Source organism: Balaenoptera borealis (genome assembly GCF_965194805.1).
Source record: "Balaenoptera borealis genome assembly, chromosome: 10".
Lineage (NCBI taxonomy): Eukaryota > Metazoa > Chordata > Mammalia > Artiodactyla > Balaenopteridae > Balaenoptera > Balaenoptera borealis.
Genome location: NC_138874.1, coordinates 12,035,042 through 12,050,779, shown reverse-complemented (window position 1 = coordinate 12,050,779; position 15,738 = coordinate 12,035,042). Strand labels below are relative to the sequence as shown.

The 15,738-nt window shown below is 42.0% G+C and overlaps 1 protein-coding gene across 5 annotated transcripts in view; it reads right to left on the bottom strand.

Annotated features, from left to right (window-relative positions):
* Window positions 1-15,738, bottom strand: part of PCNX2 (pecanex 2) — a 281,650-nt gene that overhangs the window by 81,124 nt on the left and 184,788 nt on the right. For all 5 annotated transcript variants that reach the window (XM_082407553.1, XM_082407550.1, XM_082407549.1 and 2 more), the window contains 2 exons: window positions 13,443-13,551; window positions 8,355-8,484 (listed from right to left, as the gene is read on the bottom strand). In XM_082407553.1, coding sequence (XP_082263679.1) covers window positions 8,355-8,484; window positions 13,443-13,551 — 239 coding nt within the window. The remainder of the gene's footprint in view (window positions 1-8,354; window positions 8,485-13,442; window positions 13,552-15,738) is intronic.

Sequence of the window (15,738 nt, the reverse complement as noted above, 5' to 3'; positions counted from 1 at the left end):
CAAAAATTAAATACAAAGAAAAAATATTAAAAGCAGCAAGGGAAAAGCAACAATTAACATACAAGGGAATCCTGATAAGGTTAACAGCTGATCTTTCAGCAGAAACTCTGCAAGCCATAAGGGAGTGGCAGGACATATTTAAAGTGATGAAAGGGAAAAACCTACAACCAAGATTACTCTACCTAGCAAGGATCTCATTCAGATTCCACGGAGAAATTAAAACCTTTACAGACAAACAAAAGCTAAGAGAATTCAGCACCACCAAACCAGCTTTACAACAAATGCTAAAGGAACTTCTCTAGGTAGGAAACGGAGAAGGAAAAGACTTACAATAACAAACCCAAAACAATTAGGAAAATGGTAATAGAAACATACATATAGATAACTACCTTAAATGTAAATGGATTAAATGCTCCAAACAAAAGACACAGACTGGCTGAATGGATACAAAAACAAGACCCATATATATGCTGTCTACAAGACCCACTTCAGACCTAGGGACACATACAGACTGGAAGTGAGGGGATGAAAAAAGATATTCCACGCAAATGGAAATCAAAAGAAAGCTGGAATAGCAATTCTCATATCAGACAAAATAGACTTTAAAATAAAGACTATTACAAGAGACAAAGAAGGACACTACATAATGATCAAGGGATCAATCCAAGAAGAAGATATAACAATTGCAAATATTTATGCACCCAACATAAGAGCACCTCAATACATAAGGTAAATGCTAACAGCCATAAAAGGGGAAATCGACAGTAACACAATCATAGTAGGGGAATTTAACACCCCACTTTCACCAATGGACAGATCATCCAAAATGAAAATAAATAAGGAAACACAAGCTTTAAATGATACATTAAACAAAGATGGACTTAACTGATATTTATAGGACATTCCATCTATTACAAATGGAATTACATTCCATTTGTAATCCAGAAACAGCAGATTACACTTTCTTCTCAATTGCTCATGGAACATTCTCCAGGATAGATCATATCTTGGGTCACAAATCAAGCCTTGGTAAATTTAAGAAAACTGAAATTGTATTAAGTATCTTTTCCAACCACAGCACTATGAGACTAGATATCAATTACAGGAAAAAAATCTGTCAAAAATACAAACACATGGAGGCTAAACAATACACTACTAAATAACCAAGAGATCACTGAAGAAATCAGAGGAAATCAAAAAATACCTAGAGACAAATGACAATGGAAACACGGCAACCCAAATCCTATGGGATGCAGCAAAAGCAGTTCTAAGAGGGAAGTTTATAGCAAAACAATCTTACCTCAAGAAACAATAAACATCTCAAATAAACAACCTAACCTTATGCCTAAAGCAATTAGAGAAAGAAGATCAAAAAACCCCCAAAGTTAGCAGAAGGAAAGAAATCATAAAGATCAGATCAGAAATAAATGAAAAAAACATGAAGGAAACGATAGCAAAGATCAATAAAACTAAAAGCTGGTTCTTTGGGAAGATAAACAAAATTGATAAACCATTAGCCAGACTCATCAGGAAAAAAAGGGAGAAGACTCAAATCAATAGAACTAGAAATGAAAAAGGAGAAGTAACAACTGACACTTCAGAAATACAAAGGATCATGAGACATTACTACAAGCAACTATATGCCAATAAAATGGAAAACCTGGAGGAAATGGACAAATTCTTAGAAAGGCACAACCTTCTGAGACTGAACCAGGAAGAAACAGAAAATAGAAACAGACCAATCACAAGCACTGAAATTGAAACTGTGATTAAAAGTCTTCCAACAAACAAAAGCCCAGGACCAGATGGCTTCACAGGCAAATTCTATCAAACATTTAACAGCTAACACCTATCCTTCTCAAACTCTTCCAAAATATAGCAGAGGGAGGAACAGTCCCAAACTCATTCTACGAGGCCACCATCACCCTGATACCAAAACCAGACAAGGATGTCACAAAAAAAGAAAACTACAGGCCAATATCACTGATGAACAGAGATGCAAAAATCCTCAACAAAATACTAGCAAACAGAATCCAACAGCACATTAAAGAATCATACACCATGATCAAGTGGGGTTTATCCCAGGAATGCAAGGATTCTTCAATATATGCAAATCAATCAATGTGATACACCATATTAACAAATTGAAGGAGAAAGACCATATGATCATCTCAATACATGCAGAAAAAGCTTTCGACAAAATTCAACACCCATTTATGATAAAAAAAACCCTCACAATGTAGGCATAGGGCGAACTTACCTCAACATAATAAAGGCCAAATATAACAAACCCACAGCCAACATCATTCCCAATGGTGAAAAACAAACCATTTCCATTAAGATCAGGAACAAGACAAGGTTGCCCACTCTCACCAGTATTATTCAACATAGTTTTAGAAGTTTTAGCCACAGCAATCAGAGAAGAAAAAGAAATAAAAGGAATCCAAATCAGAAAAGAAGTAAAGCTGTCACTGTTTGCAGATAACATGATACTATACATAGAGAATCCTAAAGATGCCACCAGAAAACTACGAGAGCTAATCAATGAATTTGGTAAAGTAGCAGGATACAAAATTAATGCACAGAAATCTCTTGCATTCCTATACACTAATGATGAAAAATCTGAAAGAGAAATTAAGGAAACACTTCCATTTACCATTGCAACAAAAAGAATAAAATACCTAGGAATACACCTACATAAGGAGACAAAAGACCTGTATGCAGAAAACTATAAGACACTGATGAAAGAAATTAAAGATGATACAAACAGATGGAGAGATATACCATGTTCTTGGGTTGGACGATTCAACATTGTGAAAATGACTATACTACACAAAGCAATCTACATATTCAATGCAATCCCTATCAAACTACCAATGGCATCTTTCACAGAACTAGAACAAAAAATTTCACAATTTGCATGGAAACACAAAAGACCCCAACAGCCAAAACAAGCTTGAGAAAGAAAAATGGAGCTGGAGGAATCAGGCTCCCTGACTTCAGACTATATTTAAAGCTACAGTAATCAAGACAGTATGGTACTGGCAGAAAAACAGAAATATAGATCAGTGGAACAGGATAGAAAGCCCAGAGGTAAACCCATGCACATATGGTCACCTTATCTTTGATAAAGGAGGCAAGAGTATACAATGGAGAAAAGACAGCCTCTTCAATAAGTGGTGCTGGGAAAACTGGACAGGTACATGTAAAACAATGAAATTAGAACACTCCCTAACACCCTACACAAAAATAAACTCAAAATGGATTAAAGACCTAAACGTAAGGCCAGACACTATAAATCTCTTAGAGGAAAACATAGGCAGAACACTCCATGACATAAATCACAGCAAGATCTTTTTTGACCCACCTCCTAGAGAAATGGAAATAAAAACAAAAATAAACAAATGAGACCTAATGAAATTTAAAAGCTTTTGCACAGCAAAGGAAAACATAAACAAGATGAAAAGACAACCCTCAGAATGGGAGAAAATATTTTCAAACGAAGCAACGGACAAAGGATTAATCTCCAAAATATACAAGTAGCTCATGCAGCTCAATATCAGAAAAACAAACAACCCAATCCAAAAATGGGCAGAAGACCTAAATAGACATTTCTCCAAAGAAGATATACAGATTGCCAACAAACACATGAAAGGATGCTCAACATCACTAATCATTAGAGAAATGCAAATCAAAACTACAATGAGGTATCACCTCACACCTGTCAGAATGGCCATCATCAAAAAGCTTACAAACAATAAATGCTGTAGAGGGTGTGGAGAAAAGGGTACCCTCTTGCACTGTTGGTGGGAATGTAAATTGATACAGCCACTATGGAGAACAGTATGGAGATTCCTTTAAAAACTAAAAGTAGAACTACCATACGACCCAGCAATCCCACTCCTGGGCATATACCCTGAGAAAACCATAATTCAAAAAGAGTCATGTACCACAATGTTCACTGCAGCTCTATTTACAATATCCAGCACATGGAAGCAACCTAAGTGTCCATTGACAGATGAATGGATAAAGAAGATGTGGCACATATATACAATGGAATATTACTCAGCCAGAAAAAGAAACAAAATTGAGTTATTTGTAGTGAGGTGGATGGACGTAGAGTCTGTCATACAGAGTGAAGTAAGTCAGAAAGAGAAAAACAAACACCGTATGCTAACACATATATATGGAGTCTAAAATCGTTCTCAAGAACCTAGGGGCAGAACAGGAATAAAGACGCAGACATAGAGAATGGGCTTGAGGACACGGGGAGGCGGAAGGGTAAGCTGGGACGAAGTGAGAGAGTGGCATGGACATATATACACTACCAAATGTAAAATAGATAGCTAGTGGGAAGCAGCCGCATAGCACAGGAGATCAGCTCGGTGCTTTGTGTCCACCTAGAGGGGTGGGATATGGAGGGTGGGAGGGAGAGGCAAGAGGGAGGGGATATGGGGATATATGTATACGTATAGTTGATTCACTTTGTTATACAGCAGAAACTAACACAACAATGTAAAGCAATTATACTCCAGTAAAAATGTTAAAAAAAAATACTCTGACATAAGGGGATTTATAAACACCAGGCACTATTATTACAGTGCATTTGCTGTTGTTGCCTGTAAATTAAATGGAGACACCAGGCCGAACTCATCAAGACCAATCTTAAAGACCTTCTTAGTTAAGAACAGTTTAATAGTGCATAGCCTGATGGTGGCGAATGAAATCCAGATTACGATTTCCTTTCCCTTTTATATAATATTGTTGGATTTAATTCATTTAAGAAATAGTTACAGAACATCTTCTGTGTGCGTGGCCCCGTAGGGACACAAAGATGAAAAAAAACAAGTCCAGGCTTGGAGATAGAGTCAGTACACACCAATCCTTGGTACAATTTACTGATGGTCACAGAGCAAATTTATTTTCCAAAGGTGACCACTACAGTACCTCTCATCCCACAAGTCCTTCTTGAACCTTCCATTCATCCATCAGGAGGTGTAATATGATTCCCCTCTTTGTGAGTCTGTGTGCGTGTGGGTGGAAGTGGAGGGGTTGGGGGAGGGAAGGGCACTCGGTGAGAAGGGCACAGCCGAGGGAGGGCTGGGAATGAAAAATCCACAATACGCGATGTATGAAATAGTACTGTGGGAGATTAGGACTGAGGTGAGGTGGGTCTATATTTGTGCTGTCCTATATGATAGCCTCGAGTCACATGCGGCTACTTAAATGTAAATGAATTAAAATTCAATAGAATTAAAACTTCAGCCACACTAGCCCTGTTTCAAGTGCTGGGAGGGCTCTCATACTGGACGAGGCAGATACAGAGCATTTACATCAGTGCTGGGCTCTGAGGTACGTCTCCTTGTCGCCCAGGCAGCAGTGTCCCACCGCGGGCTTCTGAGACAGTGGGACCTGGTGCTGTGTCTGGGGAATCAACCAGAGAGCAGGTTAGTTAGGTGGGCAGAGGACACGTTTGTCACCAGCCCCCAGTGAGGAGCAGCGCTGGAGAACAAAAGGTCTGCGGATTTCACGACGGCCCAAGCTGGGGAAAACAGACGGGCCAGAGTCACCAGGTAGCTGGTGATTTACTTATCGGTTCCATAGAGTATGAAAGCGGTTCCGTTACAGTAAAGGGCTCGCTGGAGACTTGCAAAAACCAAAGGCAGCTTTAGGAGGTCTGGAAGAAAAATCAAAGGGCTGGAAAGTGAAGGAGCAGGGGTGGAAAGGAAGAGGAGGCCAGGAGAGGGGACGGCAAGTGCCCCTCATCACACCCCCAGGGTGGGGCTGGCGACCCTGGTACCCACTGGCAGATCGTGCTCACTGTCGTGAGAGGGGAGAATACCTCTCAGTCAGGGGTGGGACAGCTAGTAAACAATTAATCAATTACCCTAACAACTGCTTCTCTGTATCAGGCTGAAAAGAAAGCAGTAGGAGCAGCTACAGAGACACTCACAAATAAGAACAGGAAAAGTCATTAGTGTTTGAAATAAAAACCAACAGTTTCAGATACAGAGAATGGGCTTTCCAGAGGGCTTGCAGGGATCCAGATGAGATTTCCTGCCATTTCTTTTCCTGGTACCCACCACTCTTACTGTCCTGAATTCCATCACTGATCTTTTAAGCAGATGACCACAGGGCTCTGTGTTCTGAGGCTTAACACAAGTTGACAAGAGACTTTCAGCTGGCTGCGTTCGGCATCAGCATCTCTCCCCACCCCTCAGGGGGACTGAACATTTTCCCCACCTTGGCTCCTTCAGAGAGACCTAGGAAAGGCAGGATGTCCCTATGCGTTGCCATGGACTCTGCTCTCCCCTTCTCATCCTAGGACAGCCGACCAAAGCCCCCGCGTGCAACAGAGTGCTACACTGGGGGGAAGAACGGATCACAACATCGTCAATTCTTTGTGAGACTGAATAAGGAAACACTCTAGCAGCCCAGACTTTTAAGTAACCCACACAAACGGACAATTCAGACCTCGGTGTACGGTGCCGAGCAGGTAGCTGAATCTTGGCAGGGAGGAGGCTAAATAAGAAAATACCAAACTTGCGTTGCACAGGCGTTAGGATGTCTCCCCTCAATAAAAGCATCTCACAAAGATTTCTCCATTCCCCTTTCTACTGGGGAAGCTTAACACCCCCTCCAGCTCAAAGCGGATGCGTTTTGCTTATCAAATTCTCCCCCCGGCCAAAAAAACTGGTTCCTAACTTATCTGAGAATAGGAGACAAAAAGAAATCTTTTGTGTTACAGAGCACGTTTAAAATATCTTGCACTTTCCTGCATAGTTAAAAGCACACGAGATTGCCACACTTCTTATCCACAAGCGTTTGCACTTTCCAGAAGTGCGATTTTTAAGAGCTCCACAAAGGTCCCCCAAATTGTTTTCTCCTTAAAAAGCATAAAGACAAGCCAGTGCTGGTGGTTTTCTTTTCCTTCTGACTCTGTAAATACGCACGGCATCTCTTTAGACAAATGCCAAAGAGGACTCTTGTTTACGTGTACATTTCAAGACGGCTTCACTTGTACAGCAAAAAGCCCACCTCTCTTAAAAGATGAGGAATCTGTGGGGCACACAAGGGGCCCTCCCCACCTCTTGGTGGTCTCCCAGCACTGGCTTACCTTGGGGTGCTCCGGTTTGGCTGGATTTCCCCAGGACCCGTAAATGTGAGGTCCCGGGGGTGGGATACCTGTTAGCATGGGTCAGGCGGGGGCAGGGATTCCACGCAGGGCAATCAGAGGAGAGTCCCACCAGCGCACGCCAGCACGATGCTTACTTTGTTCTAGGTGCTTTAGGCCTATTAACTCGTATTCTCCCCACAAGGCTGTGAAGTAGGCCTTATTCCTTTGCCCCCATTTTACAGAAGAGGAGAGAGGCCTTGAGGTCACCAGCACCGAGGGTGGAGGCGAGGTGTGAGCCCAGGCAGGCTGGCGGCCCAGGCTGTGTTTTCATCACGACGCCCCACCGCCTGCCCCAGAAGGACGTGCATCTTCCGTGCACATAAACCGTCTAACCACACAGATCTCCTAACTTAACGTTGGCCTCTGTGAGACGTGAAGGGCGCATTGTAAAGTGGCAAAGCAGCGGAAAAGGTAGACACGTTACAGAAGATGGATTAGGGCTTGGACGCAACAGCCCAGGTATGGCTAGTAAATTAGGGCAAATGAGATCTGCAACAGAAGACGACCCCAGCTGGAGACAGGCTAGCTCGCCCCACCTCCTCTTCTGGCTGTTCTCAGGCCCTCCCCCGACAAATCATTAACAACTCTTGAATGTTACTCAGGGAACCATCACTCCTCCCTTCCCACCACTCCTGAAAAAAATCACTGCCCTCGCTCCATCACTGTTTGCTTGAGGAAATTTATGACCGACTGGTCTAAACAGTCAAGACAAAGTGCAGAAATCACCTTCTACAAGTTTAATGATGCTCAGAAAAAATGGTATGCTCTCCTGCGTTGAGCTGTGATGCATGTACACTTGTACATGACATGTATATTTTGAAGGCCCACAGAAGGGAGCTGTGCCCCCCAGGGGTAATCTCATCCAATGACAGGACCACGGCTCCTCAGACAACCTCTCTGAAGGCAACTGCTGAGAGTGGGTGGTGATATCTCACTTTCCTTCACAACTGGTGAAACCTAGACTAGTACCTGACTGCAAATTTGCCATCAGTCAGGCTTGGTCCAGAGCCTGGAAGCCCCCGTGCTGAGTGGATAACAGGGTGGGTGGAGGGAGCTTGCGAGGGCTGCCCCACAGGAGGGCAAAGCATGAAGCCTGGACATTTCATAGACAAAGGTCAAGGAGCATCCTGAACACGAATCCTAGGAAAGCAAGTCAGCAACGATTTTAGGATCTTACTTGTAGTTTTTCTCCCAGAACTTCACTGGCCTGACATACGATGTGATAAAAATGACACTCCCGAGAAACGGGCTCAGTGGAGTAGAAAAGATCGACGTGGCAAACGCCTGAAAGAAAAGCAAGGCAGAATCTGAGGATTTTGAGTTAAGGAGAAAAAAAAAGTGCTCACTTCACCACCATGAAAACCAAATGATTCTCATAAAAATCCCAGCAGTCTCAGCATGATTCATGGCAAAGATTTAATATCTAAGATTTGAAAAGAACAGTTTCTTTTTACTGAGATATTGTTAGCTGAACCAAACACACTGTGGTACATTTACTAAAGTATCAAGCAGCTTTATAAATAATTAAAATTAAATTACACTTTGAAAGTAAATAAATAACATTGTTTGGGAAGACAGCATCTCCATTCCTCAAAGAATCTTTTCCCACTATTCAAAAATATGTATTTTTTTAATCATACACTGAACATCAATGGCTCAATTCAACTCATGTCTGGTTTATAAGCTAAAAATGTGTATACAAGTCACAGCATGCTGTAGGCTAAGTCACCACCCTAGCACTCTGTATGGGTTTCCCACTTCTTGGCATGCCTCACTTTTACACACACTCTGATCAGAAATGTAATTGTTCAATATTAAAATTAGTATGGCTCTAACTTTTGGCTTAAGCCCAACTAATTGATCTCTGGAAATCTGGGGGAGGTGCCAGAAGGGCTGGTCCCTCCCCAGTCTCACTCCATCACTGGAGAACTTCACCCAGCTGTCAATCACGGGGCCTGTGATGTGTTAAAGCCATAGGGAACAGAGGTGGCAGAGGTCAGTGGGGGGCCAGACGGCCCAGGTTTTACATATGCACATGGTTCCTGGTCCTTCAGGGTGAGGGCTGGGAGGGTTCTACGGCAGGTCTGACCCGATCTCCTACAAGGCTGATTTTCCTACCCGGAAGCGGACGAGGCTGCACAAATGGAGGTCTTGTATTTTAGCCCATGTTTAAAAAGTTCTGGCAGAAAGTAAGAAATGCCTAAATGTCTGTCACAGATAGGAAGATTCTGTGTTTCATTACCTACCAGAGCACAGAAGGGCTTTCCCATATTATCAGTGGCAGGGCTTAGTTATGTGACAGGGACCCTCACAGCCCCACTTACGTGTAAATACAGAGAAGGGAGTGAGCCTTCCTTGTCTACAGGCACTTCCCAGTGCATTTTCATAGATTTAAGCTCAGAGTTTTCCTTCAGGGGTAGCTGTGTCATTTTTTTTTTCAATTTGCTATTTATTTCCAAACATCTTCAGAAGTGAAATAACACATCCTCCATTAATAGTGTTGAATTGTCTGGGTATCAAAAAGATCTCAATTGTGCTACAATTTCAATCCGATTCCTTTTATTTCGACCTAGGTTCAAACACAGAACTCCAGAATAAGGAGCTACTATGATATCTATCATCACCCATCAGTTTCTTCTTCATTGGGAAGCTGGAAAGATCTAAATACCTCTGCCACAAAACATACCAAGGTAACTATTCCTCTTGTCACAGGAAGAAAAAAAGAACTTCATGGGAGATGTCATCGAAGGAAGGTACTGAAAAACCCTGAGAAAGCAGAGCGGGGTCACAGGGGAGATTCCTGAGGGAGGGTGTTGGGTGAGGGGAAGGTGACAGGGGGCACTGCGGGGTTTGCAGAAGATCCAGGACAAAGTTCAGTGGAGCCGGGGCTGGGTAGGAGGCTGGGTGGGCTGGCACTGCCGTTCTTTTTGATTCTAAACGTTTCCCCAAAGATTATGTTATCCGTTTTTTAAATGCCAGAAACAGTTATCCAGAAATTAAGAAACGAAGAAAATAGTGTTAGCCTATAAATAAAGTTCAAATTTGGGAGAAAAGGAAATGAAGCTTAACAGGTCAGAGGTAGGGCAGAAGTGAATAGATGGCCTCAAAGGTTAGTTTATTTAGGGAAGATCAGAAAAGAAATATAGCGCTCTTGGGGAAATACGCAAGGTCGTGACTGTAATGGCTAAGGCAGTCCCGAGAAATATGCAGCCTTCTTTATTTTTTGAGAGCCAAGAGGTGGGCCAAAGGGCTAGATGGAGACTCCTTAAAAAGCTTCAGGTTTATCTGAGTACATTTAAAATGAAAATATCAACGTTAATACTTAAAAAAAATAACTGGAAGCTCAAAAGGATATACCAAATAGAAAGCGGCCTTTCCAATACGCACATTTAACAGAGCTAATACAACTAAGTCTATCTAATTATTAGAAAACAATGGTCTTGCATGGTCTCTACACATATTAAAAGGGTGAGCATGCCTATCTTTCCCTGGAGGTTACAAGCTCAGAAGCTAACAGAGGCTACCGAGGGAGAAAACATGCTAGGACTGGAAAAAGCAATTTAATAAACACTGCCCCGCTGGCCTGAAAGTTAATTCAATTCCAAAATGGAGCAAATTAGCCCCTTCTCAAAGCCAGGATGGAACCCACAGCTTCTTAATAGAGTGATAAAATCATTAACGTTTCAAAATTAGTCAAGATCCAGGGCTGGCATTTAGGAACCTGATAGCCTTGTCTCGATGGCACATGTATCTGGTTTCTTAAACGATCTCATTATATTCTGCACGGTATGATGTTGGGCTCCACATAGCAAATAGCTACCTTTATAACTGATCCAGGATGGGAAAGTGTCTTTGGGTGATGGGGTAGGGGCGCTGGAAGCCCTGGAAGCCATCACACAACTGCAGTGGTCAGGTTCCCCGGCCACCTCGAAGGGTCTGTAACTTAGCAGAGGCAGGAGGTGGGTTTCACTGACAGGAACAGTTTTAGGCACAAAGCACTGGGACCAATTGTATTCTAAAACCAAATGCCCAATAAAATCTGCATCTCAGATGTGTTCAATTTCTCGAGAGAACCAGTCCATCCATCGCGAAAGTACTTAGATTTAACGCCCACTGTGTTCAATCTGAGATGGAAGCCAGCGCTGCCTTTATCCTTAGAGGAGATACTAAGTGCCAGATACCATGTGTTTGTGTGTGACCCCTCAACACACATAAAGGTCAGGTAATTGAAAGTTACAGCTTCCAGAACAGTTTTAATTCAGCTATGGAACTACAAGGAGTAATTAGTATTACCAGACTCATCCAACAAGGCATAAGGAGCCACGAGAAATGCTACAGATCTATGTGAGACCAAAGTTAGAATAAAATTGGGAACCACCACTTCAAGTTTTAAGTTCTTAGTGCAACTCTTCAACTGCAAATTTACATCCATCTCATCATTTTCATTTAATAAACAGGCTTTAAATTCTAGACAGGATACCCGAGACACACACCAGAAATAAATAAAAATCCCCTCACTCTTTCATCTCACTCGGTTTTAAGGGATTCCGTTTAGAAAAACTAAAATGACTGGCATTCTAGAAACGACTGCCGTTATAGGAAAGGGGTGATACGCAAGCTCACGCTTTTGCGATCACTTTTCCTGAGCTTGTTCCTCCAAATAACCGTGAAACACTTTACAAATATCAGTGCAGGTCTAAGAATAGGAACACGGAACAATGTGCATTGTGAGGACAGCTCTGGGTATGCTTAATAATTAAAAAAAAAATAAGTTGGAAGGACAGCATTTTTAAAAAATCTAGAATGTATTATCACAATGAATATACCATGTCTGTTTCTATCCCTGTACCCAAAGTTGAGATCCCAGGGGTTCCTTAAGAACTGTCTTCAGGAGCCTTATGTAACCTTCAGGAAAGAAAGCCCTGTTTGGCCATTAAAACCGGCTCACAGCACCCCCAGTGGATGCCAGCCGAGAACTGCGCTTCACACACATCAGTGGATGAGAATCCCAGTAAGGCTTGTGAAGATGGAGATTCCAGGGTCCCCCCCACGAAATGTGATTTTAAAAGTATGTGCTGACCTCAGGAATCTACTTTTTTAAACAAGCTCCTCCAAGGATTCTGATCTAAGGAGTCCCTGAACCACATCTCGGGAAATACAAATTCAGAAAGTATAAATTCACTGGGGGGACTTCCCTGGTGGCGCAGTGGTTAAGAATCCACCTGCCAATGCAGGGGACACGGGTTCGAGCCCTCGTCCGGGAATATCCCACATGCCACGGAGCAACTAAGCCCATGCGCCACAACTACTGAGCCCACGTGCCACAACTACTGAGCCTGTGCTCTAGAGCCCGTGCTCTGCAACAAGAGGAGCCACCGCAATGAGAAGCCCGCGCACCGCAACGTAGAGTAGCCCCCGCTCGCCACAACTAGAGAAAGCCCGCGCGCAGCAACGAAGACCCAACGCAGCCAAAAATTAAAAAAGAAAAAAAAAGAATATTTTTGTTTAATTGCTCTCTTCAAGAGTATTCCTGATTTTTCTCTTTCTCCCTCTCTCCAAACACACACACAAACAGATACACACACACACACAATTTAGCTATCTGTGTCAAAGTGATCTTTAGAAGGAGCATGTCAAGTTGTTTTGAAGTAAATTAAACTAATTATCATTATGGAAACACTTAAAAATAGACAAGGAAACCAAACAAAACTACAAATGATAAAATTAGGCTCCTTGGCTAATGATAACAAAACCATAAATTTTTTTTTTTTGGTCTTCAAAAATATTTGGGTAATTCTGTTTGTGCCCAATTCTGGGTTTTTGAACATTCCTCAAGTATAAGATAACCAAACTATATTATAATATAATGTTATATGATCGCTAATAATGTATCAATCCTATCCACAAAGTTTAATAACAGCAAATCAGTTTGCACTATTTTGCACAAGTCAACCAAATCATTTAAGCGGTGACTTTCCATTTAAAAGACATGACATCTTCACGGAGATCTGGTCATGGGAAACGGAAAAATCAGAAGAAATCAAGCCATTCCTGAATGTGCATTAAGAAACAGGAAGAGTTCCGAATTAAGAAATTTCTTTTAAGGCTAAGTACCTAAAGGGAATCCACAGTGCCTCCCCAGGTCCCCATTAAGATGTAATCTTAAAGACTTTAAAACCCTTTTACTGCCCGAGTTCAATGAGAAGCTTGCATCCGTAAAACGTGACTCTCAGCTCGGAGGTGAAAACAGAAGCAGAAAGGATACGAGGAATTGCGAAGAACTGAGCGAACACGTGAAATGAGGAACCCCAGGCCATCTGCCAGGGAGCTGTGTAGGTCATGACGAACTGTAGCTTGTGAAGCAGGTCCCCGAGCTGAAAGCAAAAGAAGAGACAGAGATTCATCAGTGCTGACAACCACAGTGACAGCTGTGTCACACTCAAAGTGCCTGCATTAAAGTTAGGAAGGGGCAGTGAGACTATTGCTTGTCATCTTACTCTTACCTTCCTTCGTCCCATAAGCAAGGCAGCTGTTTAAGGATATTTTCAAACAGCAACAAGATGATCAGAAGTAATGTTGTGTGGTTAATTTCACCAGGTTAATGATCTCAGCCCATAAATATGGTGTTTCTTAGAGGAATACTCACAGCTTGGTCCTTCCTCCTTCATAGTGGGTCTTTCAGAAGGAGATTCATACAAAAGCCCATCACGATGGACATCGTGCAAGTTTTTGTGTATGGATTTCAGTTTTCCTCTTCAGCCACTCTTGCTGGAGAAAATCGCCCCATACCGCTTTGTAACATTGCAAGTTACAAAGCGCTTTAGAAAGCCAAGATAGGATATGGGAGCCGTTGCATTTGCTAGACAAGCCTGCACAGGAGAAAGCTGAGCTCTGGAGAGAAGTAGGGGGTGGAGAGAGGAGACCTTATGTGGCCTAAGGATGAACATGAGGGTAAACATGCTCAGTGGTTCGGGCTGGAGATCCAGCCTATGAATGTGCCCAGGAGGAGGGCGCGGGCCCCTGGCTGTAGACCCCCGCTTTGTGGAGAGAAGTGACAGATGGACCCCAGATGTGAAATTCTACAGCCGTCACTTCTAGACGCAGTCAGGAAGTATCCTACCAACAAGCTTTCCGAACTTGACATACGCTCTTCATCCATAATGGGGACTTCATTTTTTTTTTATTGAAACATAGTTGTTTTACGAAGCTGTGTTAGTTTCAGGTGTACAGTTTAAAGTGATTCAGTTATACATATACATATATCCACTCTTTTTCAGATTCTTTTCCTATATAGGTTATTACAAAATATTGAGTAGAGTTCCCTGTGTTATACATTAAGTCCTTATTAGTTATCTATTTTATATATAGTAGTGTGTATATGTTAATCCCAAACTCCTATCTGTTATCCCTCCACCTCCCCTTTGGTAAACACAAGTTTGTTTTCTATGTCTGTGAGTCTGTTTCTGTTTTGTAAATAAGTTCATTTGTATCATTTTTTTATTAGATTCCACATATAAGTGATATCATATGATATTTGTCTTTCTCTGTCTGACTTACTTCACTTAGTATGATAATCTCTAGGTCCATCCATGTTGCTGCAAATGGCATTATTTCATTCTTTTTTACAGCTGAGTAATATTTCATAATAACGGAAACTTCAAATGGCATGATCTGTTTGTTCCTAGACTGGTTAGCATACGAGACAGTGAAATACATTCACCAGAGCCACGATGTGAAAAGAGAAAAAGATAGAATTCTTAATTAGGCTCAGTAGGTGTTACACAGAACATCAGAAGACCACAATGAAAAGACGGCAAAGGCTGGAAAATGGGACCATTGAGGAAAGGTTCAAGGAACCAAGATAACTTAGCCTTTCAGTGAAAGGCCAATCTTGTAATTTTGGAACCAAAAGATGAGGTTATCCTGAACTGTTTCATGAAAGTGTCATGAGGGAAAAATGAGGTTAATTAGAATCCTCTCCAAGTCTTCCTCTCACTATTCTTGTCTCACCACATTCTCATCAATATCCTGGGTCTGGAGAATAACTTTAAAAATCCTTGGACTGGCTACAGAAGATGAACCAAGGATAAATGTTCTCTCAAAGGCACAGCAAACTTGGAGTTCTTAAGAAGTGACTGGCATCTGGTTGTGTACAGAAGCCTGGGGTCTAGATGTGTCCACTGGGGACCCTAGTCACAAACTTAGCAGGGAAGAATCGGAGGCAGAGAGAAGGGAAGGGAAGGGGGACAGAGAAAAAGAGAAAGAGGAGAGAGCGAGAGGGAGAGGAAAGAAATAGAGACAGTGGGGAGGATTAAGGGAGTATAAAAAAAAAAAGAGGGGGTGAAATGGAGGAAGATGATGTGATCAGACCAGAAGAACTGTGAAGGAATGTGAATTCTGGGAAAGAAAAACAAATGGTTTTTTCCTAGTACCTTTTCACTTTCTTCCCTCTATCTCACTGACACCCACCAGAGACCTGATTTCAACTGGCTTCTGAGTTCTTTCAAAAAGGCCACTTCAGTTTTAATCCTGCGGTTGGTTTAAGCTTCTTGAACCCTGGA